Here is a 15,856-nt window from a genome sequence, read left to right on the forward strand (position 1 = left end):
GAATTACCATAAAGCCTTCAAACAACGATATAACTCAAACATGCGGTCCACTAAAATGATTGTTAAATATTGTTTAGACTAAATACAAAGTTTCCAAACATTTTGTGTGATTTCCTTTTGTCAGTCCAACACCTTTAGAATAAGTTACGATTTGATTTGAATAATTTAAAACCATCATCAAAATGATTCCGACAATTTCATAATCTGCAGAAGAGTTTTTAACAGTTAATATACTTGCCAATTCCAGTTAAATGAATCTTTGATAACAATCTACTTGTATTTTTTTTTAAATTTTGGGTGTACGGACCATTTCAGTTAAAAAATATATCAATTTGAAAGCTGTTAGCTCAAAAGAGATACATGTCAGATGTTTTCCTATAAGGAATAAGTTTAACACGTCACATCCTCACGAAGAAAAATAAGTATTGCTTATTTATTAAAATATCTTCAAATTATTGGTAATGCGGTTTAAAACGGGATCGAAGGTCTTTAACGAATGAATTGACAAGTTTCCTGATAATATATTCGTAGTTTACTATAAATTTACCAGGAAACTTTTTTAATCCATTCGCTTAAAGACCTGTAATCCCGTTATTAACCAGGTTACTAATAATTTGAATAGATTCTTAATAAATAAGTGATATTCATTTTTCTCCGTGTAATGATAGTTTTTCATTAAAAATCATTTATAGTATAAGATATTTCCATTAAATAAAAACATAAAAGTCGAATAAAAAACAAAAAATAAATAATTCAGAATCATAGAAAAAAAAGTACAAAATTATCTTTGAAAATAGAATTGGGGTAATTACCTTTCTTTGGACAAATTGTATTATTCCTTTTTTATTTTATTTTTTGTAAATCTGATTATAAATAAGTTGGTACCTTTGTACGGTAAACTTTGATATTATTTTTTAAATAAAAGAAAATTAGAATCACACGCGGGGATTGCTTTTCACTGAACTACTAGTTAGGGATTCGTAGAAATCAATCAAAAAGAAAAAGAAGATGGTTTTAAAAGAAGACTGTGAATGTTAGACGGGGCGCGCTAGTGTAAACCCTGACTTCTGGAGTCCCCCAGGGTTCAGTCTTGGGGCCCCTACTTTTTATTCTGTTCATCAACGACGTTGCCAAAATTATAGATTCATTCGGACTTCTTTCCCATTGTTATGCTGACGATCAGCAAATCTATTTCTACTGTGCACCGAATGAGAAAGACAAATTAAAAGATATCACTGTTAAATGCATTGGTGCAATAACAGAGTGGATGTCTTCGAACAAACTTAGACTAAATCCATCCAAAACAGAATTTCTCTGGACAGTAACAAAAAAGCGCCAGTCAATGTTAGACAAAACTCCTCTCATTACTTCTGGCTGCAACATCATTCCTAAAAATGGTATTAAACTCCTAGGTGTTCAACTAGATGAAGATCTTTGAAGGTACACCCACCCTGTCCCACCCCGGTATAGGTGACTTATGGTCACCCCTTCGGAGCTCTCGCATGAATCTAATTTTTTTGAATAAACGGCTCTACAATTTATATAAATGAAGCTAGGCCTTCAATGTCCCCGCATACGGTGTTATGAAGCGGTATGCAAGCGCTTACAAGTACTAAACTAAGGACAACACAGAAAAATAAACAACAAAACAATCAAGTTCAAGTGTCAGGCAGATAGTTAGTGGAGGGGACCCACACTCCAGTACCTGTAAACACATAAAAGTAAAGAAAACAATAGAGTGACGGGGGAGTTTCGCCGAACCACGACTGGCTGTCCTGTTGAGAAATTGGTGGTGGTTGGGGCGACTGGTGCAGGTCAGGACTTCCACACCCCTTAGCCGACCACCCGGTGGTGCCCTGAAGATAAGTATTGGAAAAAGAGGGATAAAACCCTAAAGAACCTAGGGGAAAGAAGCGTCAGGAGGTCGGAGGCAGGGTGGAGGTTACCCCAGCCCGCACAGTCACCCCTCTGACCACCAACGCTCATCAGGGGTGGCGCAGGTGATTGGCGGAGTCCCCAGTAAGAAAGAATAATAAGAAGCTCCAGTCGTGCATGCGGGGACGAGGCCCGTTATCCAACCCCTAATGGGGAAAATAAACAAAACAAAACAGACAACGGAGTTCAGTTCTCGCCTGTAAACTCGTTGCTGTTACTAAAAAAAAAGAAAAGAAAACCGGAAAAAATACATGCAAAAAGAAGAGAAAATAAGAGGAATAGATGAAGATCTCTCACTCAAATCCCAAATTAACAAAACAGTAAGCGCAGGTTTCTTTCACCTGCGTCAAATCAAATCTATAAAAAGAAATATTCCGGCCAAAGCCACAAAGATGTTGGTAAACTCCTACGTTGTATCACGACTCGACTATTGCAATGGCATAAACGCCAGTCTCCCTAAAATATACACTGTCAGTTTTCAATGCTGCAGCAAGGCTGATAACTGGCGTTTCCAAATATTCCCACATCTCACAACATTTGCGGAACCTTCATTGGCTTAAGTGCCCTGAGAGAATCCAATTCAAACTCTGCTGGATGGTTTTTAAAGCCGTACATGATATGGCGCCACCCTACTTGTCGGAACTCTGCATTCCAAACGATGTTAATGTTAGGCAAGCAACGCTTCGATCAGCATCTTCAACAGCCATAGGTAGACTTTCAGTACCTATGCGCAATCACAATATCAATTTTGGAGACCGAGATTTTGCAGTAGCAGGCCCAACAGCTTGGAACAAACTCCCTTCATATTTGCGAAAGATCGACAGTTCATCTGAGTTCAGAGCAAAACTAAAGACTCACCTTTTCAACCTGTCGTATCCAGAATGATGACCTTTTTTATTTTTTATTCATCAGTATTATTTCATTGCTCAGTCCAGGGGATTTTTCTACTTGAATTTTTTTTCACCGTTATTAACCGTTTATTACGCGTAAAAAATTTATTTTTTTAAATATTTTATAACTGACACCACGGGCAGAAATCATAACAATCGGTATTTGTAAATATAAATTAAATATGTATGTTAGTCGTTAATCTCTAGTTTAAGCCGTAGATTAAGTCGTATTATAGCGGTATTGTGTAAATGCCCACTTGGTCATAAACATATGTATAGCTTAAGTCATTAGTTAAAAGTCTTAGTTGTAAATCACTCGACATTAGTCTTAGTTATAAGTCTCTCTCTATCTATGAAACTTAGTTATAAACCAAAAGTAATTAAGTCTAAGGACGGGTTGTTTCGGAGAATTTGAACAATTCATCAAATTTCAACGTTCATTTTCAAGTTCTGTGAAAAAATTTTCAAGTTCTGTTTTTATTTCAGATTTGTCAAGCAACTAGCCTACAATGATATAATAACAGAACTTGAATAGCACTTTCACAGAATCCGAAAATGAACATTGAAATTTGATGAATTGTTCAAATTTTCCGAAACAACCCGTCCTAAGTGATCAATGCATAAATTAAGTTGTTAAGCGCCCTTGAGGTGATTTTCTCACGAAAACGGCGCTATATAAATAATCCAATCATTATTATTATTATTAAAAAAATGATTATAATCGAACAAAAATTGTAAAAATATTTAATGACACATGACTCGTTTAAAAGAGAGCAATTTGAGAGGCGGGTATGAGTACCGCCGCCCGGGGAACCATTCATTGGATAAACAACACCTCTGTCATAAGTTTGCTACGTTTGGTGACTCAGCAGGGGTGCAGGTTCATGGGAAGAGATTTGTACAGATCTTGACGGTGAATGCATGGGAGGGATGGATTCAGAAGTCACTCTTGGACCTTACCTTTTACCTTCCCAGAATTTCCTCTCATTCTTTTCCTTAAAAAGACCCCAAAGATGACATAGGCCCTGGAGGAAATTATTTTCTTCAGGGCCTCCTGTGTGGGGTTAGTGTAAAAAAAAAACGAAAATCTCTCGACAAATGCCTAAGTTGCATTTCAAGATAGACAGTGAATTTTTCCAAATACAAGGTTTTCCAATAAGAGGTGTTATTTTGAATAGCCCGCTATTTCGGTAGATTTTACTTTTAAAGCTGTCATTTTTTAACATTTGACAAGTAGAAACTACGTCATTAATAAAAATTGAACAATATATGCTTCAATAACGTATTGAAATTATTTAAATTCACTTGAGTGAATCAAATGCAAATCATCTTGAGTGATGAGGCCCATTTCCACCTCGGTGGCTTCGTCAACAAGCAAAATTGTTGTATCTGGGGCTCGGAAAACTCAAGCATTATTGTTGAAAAGCCTCTTTATCTTCAACGTGTGACTGTTTGATGCGGTTTATGGTCCGGCGGAGTCATTGGACCTTATTTTTTCAAAAAAGAGGCTGGAGCAACAGTTACGGTGAATGGATTGCCCTATCGAGAGATGATTAATGATTTTTTTAAGGCCGGAATTGGATGGTATTGATCTGGACAACGTTTATTTTCAGCAAGACGGCGCTACGTGCCACACAAGCAACGAAATAATTGATATTTTACGATTAAATATCAAAATAACACATCTTATTGGAAAGCCCTGTATATTAAATTTTAAATAACGGAACAAAACGTATTTTTACTATTTATAACGCATATTTTGTGAAGAATTTAAAAAATGAAAGTGTTCAAGAGTAATGTGTGTTAATCATAAGAAATTTTGTATGCGGGGGAATAAGTTAAGTTAGGTAAAATTATAATAAGGTTAGGTTGGTGTTAGGTTTAACATTGAGATGATGTTGATATTTCATGTTCTTTAGCAGTAAAATTGTTTGGCAAAGAATCCAAACAAGAATGTAGAATTTGTGACAATTATAATTTGTAATCGCTGCCACGTCACCTTGCACATTACCGCCGGATAATGGTGCCACCGTTGCATAGATTGCACGAGGAGATTGGCGGCCCCATTTTTCAAAGCCCTGCCTCCCCTAATTATTACAAGAGCAGCCACCTTATAATCTAGCAAGTACCAAACAGGGGCGTGGGGTTTTCAAATATAAAATTACAATGGGATATTTTCACAAACTACGAATACGGTTAAAAGTTTATTGTTCTGCAGAATAGAAACATAAAAACTGCCAATGTCTGGTAGGATTGATACTCGTATCATCAATGTCACCAACTACCACCGAATTTACAAAAATAAAAATGTAAATATTCGTTAGTTCAAAATCTTAAATTTCCGAAAGTTCTTCACAAATTGTTTTGAAATTTTGACACAACTTTGCATTTGAATACGAGTGTGTTTTTATATACATATATAATATGAATGTCAGCTTTTAAAAACATACTTACAAAAAATAGCGCCATCTGTTGGACTTAAAAGCAACACGCGCTATTGTATCTCTATCTGCATAGATTATCCACAGCAACGCGCCATTTTGGAGACTACTGAAAATGGCATATTTTAAATCGTTTTTGAAAATTTTTCATCAACTTAAAAACGAAATAAAAATTCCTGTATTATCGTATTTTTTTCGAGAATAAAAATCTGTGAAAACATCCTATTTTTTGCGTTTTCATTTTTTTTTTGTTTTTAACTCTCACCTCGATTTGTTGGCTCCCAAAAATATTTTTGTCATTTGATTATTTACTAACGCCCTTTTGGGATTTTACAGAACGATTATAAATTAAGGTGAAAACAATAGTATAACATAAACAAATATTTTTTTTAAATGAAGCATGAAAAACAGTACAGTTGTTAAGTTTTTATCACACTAACTTGAAAAAAAACCTTGAGATATATGTACGAGAGAAGGAAATTAAAAAAATCAAAAATGTTGTGAATACTTAAGCTGCAAGCACATGCATGAATTACGATTTACATTTAGGAAAAAGTGCTGAACATTTGTCTTTGAATGTTTCAAAATTTAAAATGAAAATATCAGCGATAGCTATTAATTCACTGCCAAGTCTGTGTACTCTCTCAATAACAGAATTAAAAACAAAAATATTTTTGTAAAATAATCCATCTAGTATGCTTCGCAGGTACATGTAATGATAACAAACTTTTGGCTTCAGGGCAGTCAAATCTTGAATTAACAATTTCATACAATAGAATGAGATCAATTTTTTTTCAACTTTCAGGTAATTTAAGCTTTTTTTCGTAAATTTACATAATTGTTTTCAGTTATAGGAATACCAATTTGGAAATTAATAAATCGTAAAAATTTATGCTGACAAAAGGCTTTGGCAGTTTAGCGGGTAACAAATAAAATTTAGTACAGTTTTGTGAGTGTTTAAAATATTAACCCGGAAGGATCTTTATAATAAATTAAGTACCCGGCGTTGTCCGGGTTTTACGCAGAATTTTGTTGAATTCAGATGTAGACAGTGATCTTTCCCTTATTTTGGAGTTAAAGTGTGCAAAATTTTATTAATATCAGATTAAAACTATAGACACCTACCCGCCACAAACACACTTTCAGTTTCACTTAATCATACTCATAACATTTTACATAATCATGGGTTTTAATAATATCCCATACAATAGAGAAACGCCTTTAGGTACTTACTGGCTGGTGGCGCGGAGTTGTACACTAGGCGTATTTCCTCTTTCGTGTTCGATAGGAGGCAGTACTAGAGTTTACAAAGAGATTTAACGTAACAAACCCGTGCGTGTTTCAAGGCAGTACTGCCTCCTATTAAACACGCAAAAGGAAATACGCTGACTGTAGTGTTGCCGATATAGAATAAAGAAAATAATATTGGGGTTAGTGATTGAAATTATTTCTTATAAATTATTGGTACAACATTCCAATCAACATCTTCATCACTATCACATCTACAACATTTTTGTATTATAGCACCCCTAATCACATTGCTTTATTATATACAACTTTTTTTTACCTATTTTAGTCGAACTTCCAAGTTTAGTAAATAATATTTAGCAGTGACAACACGCCTCTGACACAAGCCTACAAATAGGTACTAATACTACCCCAACTCCTGGGAGTAAAAGTGTAAAAACAACCCTTCCTCTCCGGTAGCCGGGGGAGACAGGGGGCTGCTTGTGAATGGCCTGTGAGCGGGTCCCTTGATTAGCGCCGGAGTAAGCTGCAAAGAGTGGTTGTTAATTAACTGTCGTACGCCAAGTAAAACTATGGCCTTGTCTGCCTTATTACGTCGTGTCTACTGATGGTGGGCATACAAGGTGTTGTTTCTCACGGTGTCAACTCACAAATTACAATCCGTTTTCTATTGTGATAGTTTGAGCAACGTGACATAGATGGCTCTAGTGTAGATAAATCATTGAGGTTATAGTGTTATCTGATAGATGTCGGTAGTATACTAGTTCGCCCCTCCGTGGTGGGTATCAAGGTACGTGAAGCTGTAAGGTCTCGAGAAGCATAGAGATTTTGAGAGCATAATAGAGAGAACAATTGCCTCCAGGACGTTCTAAACACTTGTTTATGGAAGTTTTTAATCTAAATAAAGGCACAGCTTTACTAATAAATGTGGTGTAAATTTTATAAAATTGATAAACAACCGTGCATGTAAAAACTTTACGTATTTTTAACAGATGTAAAAAGTAATACACATTGTTTGTACAGCGGAAGAGGGCAGTTTATTTCTAGTATGAACTTGAATTTTCTCATCGAATTTTGGAATAATTTCAGACATTTTAAGCTTGTCATATATTTCTTCTTTTTGAAGATGTCCAAAAAACGAGTACTATTTTAGAAAGTAAATAAAAAATCTTTTTTAATAATGCATTAATAAAAAAATAAATAAATTCGAATATTTTAATTTCAAACGCGAAAAAAAATGAAAAAAACTCGAAAACATCGAAAAATTTTACAGAATACGAAAATTTAAAAAACAGACCCTTTTACTTAAGGAATCTGCAAGAAAATTGATAACAAAAAATAATATGACAGAAATAAATTCACTCAAGACGGGAATCTCATGCGTCGGTCTGCCAAAATACAACGTTGTTTTTATTAGTAAGGCTGACAATGTTTTGTCAATTAACCCCACACAGGAGACCATGAGGAAAATAATTTCCCTCGGGGCCTATGTCATCTTTGGAGGTGCTGTGTATGATATGAGATCAGTTGGAGGGATGAAACGGTCTAGCAAACCAGCCTTTTCCGATCCGCCCCGCCACGCAACTGGTGGGCAGGCGTATCTTGAACACATCTCACCCGATGAACCTGGGCATTCCTGCTGAATCAACAAACGTAGCGAACCACTTTGGGTGACTTATGGTAGAGGTGTTGGTTATCCAAAAAATTGATCCCGGGGCGGCGGTACCTAAAACCCTCCTCCGAAATTTAATCAACGAGCTTTGCAACGAGTATGATGTTTTTTTTATTACGTAGATAAATCATTTCAGTACATTTGACGTCATTTTTTTTTTAGCCAAAATGTGGTTTTTAAATCAAAGTTCTGTATTTGTAAGTGTATACATCACAATATTTCCAAATTAGGGTTATAAGGCTAGAGGGGAAGGTTCGTGAGCAAATACAGCTAAAATACTATTTTAACAATCCCATCATAACAACACCCTGTACCCTAGTCGTATCTACTTAACCATCTACATCACAATCTGTTTAATATCACGAGCTCGGCGGAAATGTTGTGCTTGTAAACTGAAGGACACTTGGAGAGATAAATTAATGAAAAATGGTGACGAGGTGAATTTTTAAATATTAACTATGTGCTCAGTTTTCCGGATAATGTTGCTTACATTGTGATATTTGCTGAATGTTTAATTTCTTTTAAAAAATCCGTTTTTAAAATACATCTATTTGAATTTTACTCTTGTTTTCGGTAGCTGATGAATGCAAATCTTAAATTAGTGGGAAATAAGTCCACTTTCCGTTAAGCTGAAACTTGGTAGAAAGATTCTTTGTCAATTATAGTACATTATTGCGATTTTTTGTAGCAATCACATACACACACGCGGACATATGTGCATTTTTCTAAAATCGAATGATATTATAGCAGTTAATTCACGAAATAAATGTCGGTCCTACCCGTTCGGCGAGGATGGTAGAGCTGTCGACTCCAATTTCTGGCTATGAAGGTTCAATACTCAGTCAAACAAAAAATAATACTTTTAGTTTTAAAAGACATTTTAAAACAAATTTCAAAAAGCGCTTTCTTTTTGAGTTTTTTTAGTAATTTTAAATAATTTAAGCCAAAAGCATTTTTCTTATAAAACTTTAAAAATAGATTATTTGAGATGGTTGTTTTGTCAAAAATAAATCTTTTTTAATTTAGCTACATGCGAATAACTAATGCATTAAGTTATTTTTGTATTTGGAAGATTGGGTGTTACCATGGTAACCAATACTAGTGTTATATTTTTGTTTTGTTTACATTGGAGCATTAAAATTTTTGTCACAGTCATGGATGACGACCAGAAGATGTTGTTAGTCCATTAGGAATATGAGTCTAGTGTTTACACGCCATGGTGATATTTGAATAAAAAATTGTTTGTTGCAGGAACACCTCAGACAATCCAGGGAAGGCCACCTGGATGAATTGGGACGACTTCCGAAGAAAATTCCCGAACCTGTCTCCAAGATTAGTCTGAAGCAAGATTCAATTTCGCCCAAAAGCAGATCTGAAAACCACCTGGAGAACATAGATTGCTACGTACCCGGGGTCGGAGAAATTTTGCCGATTCTGTTGCAAGGAAATAAAAGAGAAAGATCTTCTGGCGAAACGACATCCTTACCACAAAACGCCAGCATGAAAAATAACAGAGACAATGAAATCATCGTCAGGCAACAAAGCTTGCAAAGACAAGATCCCTCACTGAGTGAAAAAGAAAAGGAATTCGAAATCGACGATCAGGGTGCATGCGACCTCGCTGGAAGTGGAATCGTTCCAGAGATGTGTGACAGCTCTTGCCAAACAAGAGAAAGCCTCTTCCATACTCCAGCTTTCAGCCACCCAGGCTCCGACAGGAGTTTCTCTCCGACAGCACCAAGTGTCGACTATTCCAGGAAACCTGGAAGAAACAGAGAACAGCTCTCTTCAGACTCGAGCAACAAACCAACATATCAACAAGGCATCACGCCTTTTAGCACATTCGGTTACAGCGGAAGCACAACGCAGAGAGCTGACAGCAGGTCACAAGCGAGCAGATCAAAAGATCCAAGATACAAAGCTGAAGCCGTCATCGAAATGGATAAATTCGACGATGAGGGCAATCATCTGAGCGACTCAAATCGAAACATGGACATCAAAAGACAGCAACAACATCAGTATGACTTGGACGAACGAAACAGAAACAAGGTGGAACAACACGAACACCATTCTAAAACTCCGACCAGCGACAGGACATATCTACACGACGACAATCTCCACTATGATAAAATGCAAACTAAGAAACACTTGGATAGAAGGCCTTACAGCGTCGAAACAACCAAATCAGCTCCGGATGTGATCATTATGACCAAGTCGCACTGACACGAATCAAACGAATGGGAGCCGTACAAAAGAAGACTACCTAGAAACTTCCTGAGGATATCAGGAGTCCTGAAGAATCCTGGAACCGCTTTGTGTCCTCACTCCGAGTACAAGTCTCCTGTGGTTTTTGTTAGAAACTGCCAAACGCAAACTTACGACGAGGATTTCTTCGCAATTGAATCAATGTTCGACCAAGAGAATGCGGAAAACGCCGATTATAATAACTTTCTTTCGTGATATTCAAATAATGTGTTCTGAATTGTGTGTGGTTGACAATTTTCTAGTATCGTTAAGATCAGTTTGTAAAACTTGTGACAATATTATATTATTACTATGAAAATATTTCAGCATATCCATCTATGATTTTCAGACTGACAACTATTTGCTAATAGCTTTAGTTAGCGCCATACGAATATTTCACCGCTAAAATTGTATTCGCTTATAAAACAATTGTTGAAAGAACAATCGGTTTGATTTAAAGATACAGAAATATTCTTCAGATTATAAGGTTTAATTTAACTCACGACGTTATTATGAGGTCGAAGAAAGTCTTCTTTACGTTTTAGGAATATTTTTTAAGATCTCCGGGATGATACGCTGAACACCCTTAATTATGCACAAATGATTTTAAAAATATTTCGCTTCAGTTTGATTTAAATGAGGAGCACTTATTTCAGTCTCCGGAGAAGAAAAAAATGCATTTGTATAGGACCCCCTTATGAAAAAAATATTCTCCGGGCCAATGCCGTTTTACTTTTGAGGTGGTACACCATGTGGCGTTTCTTTCTCACTTTGAACCAACGATTCGGATACCCCTTGGAGTGTTCATCATCAGTTTGGACGCGAATGAGTTAATTGAATTAAAATACTGTAAATTACAATGCATTTTAATGAAATAACAAAAATCTATTGAAAAATACATCAATTTTCATATTGCACAAGTGTAAAAATCGCGGGGTTACTACCAAAAGTTGGTAACTTACAAAAACATTTTACGGAGTAAACTCAATTTTAAAGTTTTATCTTCATTAGAAAATCAGGATTTTTGACAAAAACAAAAATGTAGTTATCAACCTCTGGCAGTAACACCACGATATTTCAATAGTGAAATAATGCATTGTTCTTGAAACTGGTTAAAATAAGTAACACTTTTAAATGATCCTGACTAGTTCTGACGTCATATGTACCGTCTAGGGGGTCTAGCACAGTGAAATCGATACCCTAACAATATCAAATCGATAGGCGAAACTACCGACGATTTTACACCGATCTCTCGAGCACGGGGGTGCTGTTGACAGCCAGACCGTATTGATAATGTAACAAACAATAAATTGATATACGCTGGCAATTCAGGAGGTTTTGTCTATGACTCGACATTCCGAAACGTCAAACGTCGAAAATTTACCTAAAAATATGAATAAATTGAAATGTTGAATTGAAATTTTAACCCAAATATGCACCGGCAGTCAAAGGGGAGTTATGGAGGTTCTTATTCACAACACGTTATGTGAACAACTTTCATTTCCCATGCCCGAACCAATGTGGAGTCATTGGCCCTGACTATGGAGGCCACGCTAAAATTTGTCTCTTGGCCGTCGGAACACTTATTATCAATTATTAACCGTGCTCGCAAATATCGCTAATAGACCATGGATGATGAATTAAGTTCATATTGTATTGACGTAGGGCTTTATCGATTGTCCGAGCTAGACCTCCAGAACGTCACAAGTGATTGACAAACGTTATAACCGATTTACGTGCACGTGATACTAAACACCCCTCGCATCTAAAGCCATCGTAATAGTCAAGGCTATACTTTTTGTAATTATTTAATAACGCGTATTTTTCGCTTAAAACTGAACACCTTAATCAGGAAAAGCAGTTATAGTATGTAATGATAACATATTTAAATGTATATAAATTTTAAACTTATCTTTAAGGGTTGTTTTTTAGAAAAATTATGTTGTTCTATATTATTTGGTGTGCTAATTTATTTGAGACATGTTGTTTACACAATCTTTTGGCTTAAGTTAATAATATTATTTTAAAAGGAAGAGAATTTTTAATTTAAAACATTTTTGTCTGCTTTACCGGCATTTAAATAGAAGGTCCTTGAGGAACGAGCGTCATTGATCCCTTCGGCAACGGTGTACAGCACACGCACAAACGCGCTTCCAATACGTATATAATACATGAGAACGAGTGGCTTATACGACTCGCTCTCGTGTTTTGCTATGGAAGTATTTTTGAGCCTCTGTGTTTTATCCATCCAAAATCAGGGGTTTCTTCATGATTCACTTGTTCCTTTTCTCAAAAATACCCTCCACATAAAAAAATAACATAATTCTGTGAAGTAAACAATTTTTTTTTTTAATTTCTTGAAGAAGAAGATAATACTGATATATCTAAACGAAACATGAAACAGAACAAGACATAAAATAAATAAAAATAACTGAATATATAATAAATGAAAGTTTTTATCAAGTTTAGCAGAAGTGAAGAAGAAATTATTACTTCGGCCAAACGGACACGACCACATCACACTTCTTATGAGTAGATAGAATGAAGACGTCTGGAATCGCAAATATTGTATGTGGTTTAATTATGGACTGTAATCAATATTTGACACAACCATTGGGGCATCTGTGGTTAACAGTTAGAATTGGAAAATGATTCTCATTTAGCCTTGGTCTTTTCTGTCGATATAATGGCTTTGAGGAACAATGCCATGGTAATCAGTGCACAAGCTTCCGTAATAGACTCGAAATAAACGCAGTAAATGAACATGTTCACTGCACTGGTTTCCTTAACAGACTAGATATATAAATTGTTGCAATGTCACTGAATGTAAGTACTGCACACTATCAGACAGTGACAGGTAATTGGGTGGAGTAGTGCAGCAGCATATTTTAAAGGTAGATGCATATGCATATAAGGTATAAATTTAATACTCCCTCATTCAACCTAACCTAACCTAACGCGAAGTTCTTGTAGTTTATTGTATGTGTTTTTTTTTTTTACTGTGAAAAACACTTATTTAGGTTTCTAGAAGAATATGAAAAAACTTCAGGAATATTTTCTTATCCCTTTAACCATATATTTTTTTTATAACATGCGAGAGATTGCAACATGCGACATTTCTCCGATCAATCAAGAAACCAATTCTTTAGAAATTTGTAAAATTCAAAAAGATAGTTTCCAAAAATATGGGAAAAAATATAAGGTAATATTGTTAATTCTTAATTTGAAGTATGATATATACAAAAAAGATTTGGTCTAAAATGAGATTGGGTATAATAATTTGGTTCCAATAGTCGCTCGTAAGACATAGATCTTGGGTTCAATTAGATTCCCAGTTGAGGCTATTATCTTTTTTTATTTGTATGTGTCTTGTCCCGTTTCATGTTTCTTTTATATTTATTAGAATTATCTTCTTCTTCAGTGATATATAATTCAGTGGGTATAATCTTTAAAAGTTGGTAAGAAAATTTCTTTAAAAAAAAAAATTATGTATTTCATTTTTTAAACAAATTACCAATCGAATTGGTAAAATAATATCTTTACCATTATCTTCAAATGAGTTAAGCATTTAGTAATAAACAATTTTGAGGTTATAATCTTATTGACATTTTTTTTATATTAACTCCACACAGGAGGCCCTGAAGAAAATAATTTCCCTCAGGGCCTATGTCATCTTTGCGGATGCTGTGTGGAGGGTCTTTTTGAGTAGAGGAAGGAGTGAACATGGGTCTTGAAGAGTCCCATGTTGTAGGAGGGAGGAAACACAGAGGCCGGCAGTTCGTTCCACAGCCGAGCTGTTGAACTTAAGAACGAATTGTAGAAGCGACCTGTTCTCATGTGACAAATGTCAACTGTGTAAAAATGTTGGGCGCGCGTTTGGCGTGTATCCCGACTACGCACCGGTGCCGAAGGGATCAATGACGCTAGTTCCTCAGAGCATCTTCCATTGTAATACCGATAGAACAAGGACAGCATACCTACCTGACGCCTGTGCTGTAAAGATTGCAGTCCGTTTGTTAAGATTGGGGAATCTATCAAACGGACCGCCCGTTTTTGCACAGAGTCAAGGGTTTTTTTCAGGTATTTTGGGGCTCCGGACCAGAGATGGCTGCCAAATTCGACAGTAGGGCGCACTTGCGATTTGTACAGGGTCAGCAGTTGTGTACTATTAAAGTATCTGCGGGCCCTGTACAGTACGCCCAGCTTCTGAGAGGCCAACTTTACTCTGGCTTCGATGGAGCCCCCATACCTGAGCGATGGCTGACATGGTTCTCAACAATCATTTACTTCACAAGTTTACTAAAAGTAAATTCTGATTTTATTTTTTTGAGTACTTCATAGATTTGCCCAGAAATATAATAATATTTATTGTTCTTATAGAATACCTCATAGATAATAGATAACGGGAGATATGTGCAGACTGTCGCCGAGCTGCGTACAAACTGCAACGACGCAGATGCGAGCAGCTGCGGTGAACGATGTTGGCAATTCGCGCCATGGCAAGAATAGCTAATTTCCCGTCTACCTTGTTTCTATTATCTATGGCATAGTTTTTTTTAAAATTTAAAATGTGTAATACATATTTTATATTATCTTGGTATTAAAACAAATTAAAAGATACTCCTTTTTAATTAAACAAATCTATGTTTAGTTTTTTTCGGTTTATTTTTTATTATTTTATTTTTTAAGTTTAAGAATGTTTGTAAGAATGTATCATTATATTAAATGTAAAATATAATTTTATTTATTGTAACAATAAAATCGAGATTTCTATTGAAATATTTCTTTATTTGATTTCTGTGTTTTCGAAATCCCATTGAAAAGAAAATTCATAATCATTTGAAAGAGGCTGCAAATATACACAAAACCTAAGCTTCTAATGCGAATAGGTCAAATAAATTGATTTTCAGCGTAAAACTGCATTTCATTAAAAAAACTGAAAATGTTCACTGCACCAGTTTTCTTCACAGACTGGTAATGTATAATAAATTATTGCAATGTCACTGTTGTAGGTATTTAGGTACTCCATACTGTCAGACAGAGACAGGTAATTAGTAACAGACAACTGTGTGGAGGAATGGAGGAACATATGTTAAAGGGAGATGTATATAGTTGCGTCAACACCCGACTGAACCCAAAATCCGTAAAAATTAAATACATACCTATTTTTATAAAGGCCAATGCCAATATACGTTTTGACTCCTAGGCACCAGATAAGTCAAATAAATTGATCGTCTGATCAAAAATAATGATAAAAAATTACATACCTATCAGATTGAGACTATAGATAATCTGCATACATCAGCTTGCGCAAGCTCGACTTTCCAGAAGTTATGGGTAGGTAAGTACATATACGGTTGAGACAATAGATAATATGTATATATCAGCTTGCGCAAGCTCGACTTTCCACAAGATATGAGTAGGTA

At 35.5% G+C, this 15,856-nt stretch overlaps 1 protein-coding gene across 1 annotated transcript in view; it reads left to right on the forward strand.

Annotated features, from left to right (window-relative positions):
- Neto (Neuropilin and tolloid-like) overlaps positions 1-13,287 on the forward strand; it is a 335,932-nt gene extending 322,645 nt beyond the window's left edge. The window contains exon 10 of the mRNA XM_089649023.1: positions 9,438-13,287. Within this exon, the coding sequence (XP_089505149.1) occupies positions 9,438-10,409 (972 nt within the window). The 3' untranslated portion in view covers positions 10,410-13,287. The remainder of the gene's footprint in view (positions 1-9,437) is intronic.
- Positions 13,288-15,856: the final 2,569 nt, after the last annotated feature.

Source organism: Hesperophylax consimilis, chromosome 28 (genome assembly GCF_061612785.1).
Source record: "Hesperophylax consimilis isolate HC1 chromosome 28, BYU_Hcon_1.0, whole genome shotgun sequence".
NCBI classification, from domain to species: Eukaryota; Metazoa; Arthropoda; class Insecta; order Trichoptera; family Limnephilidae; genus Hesperophylax; species Hesperophylax consimilis.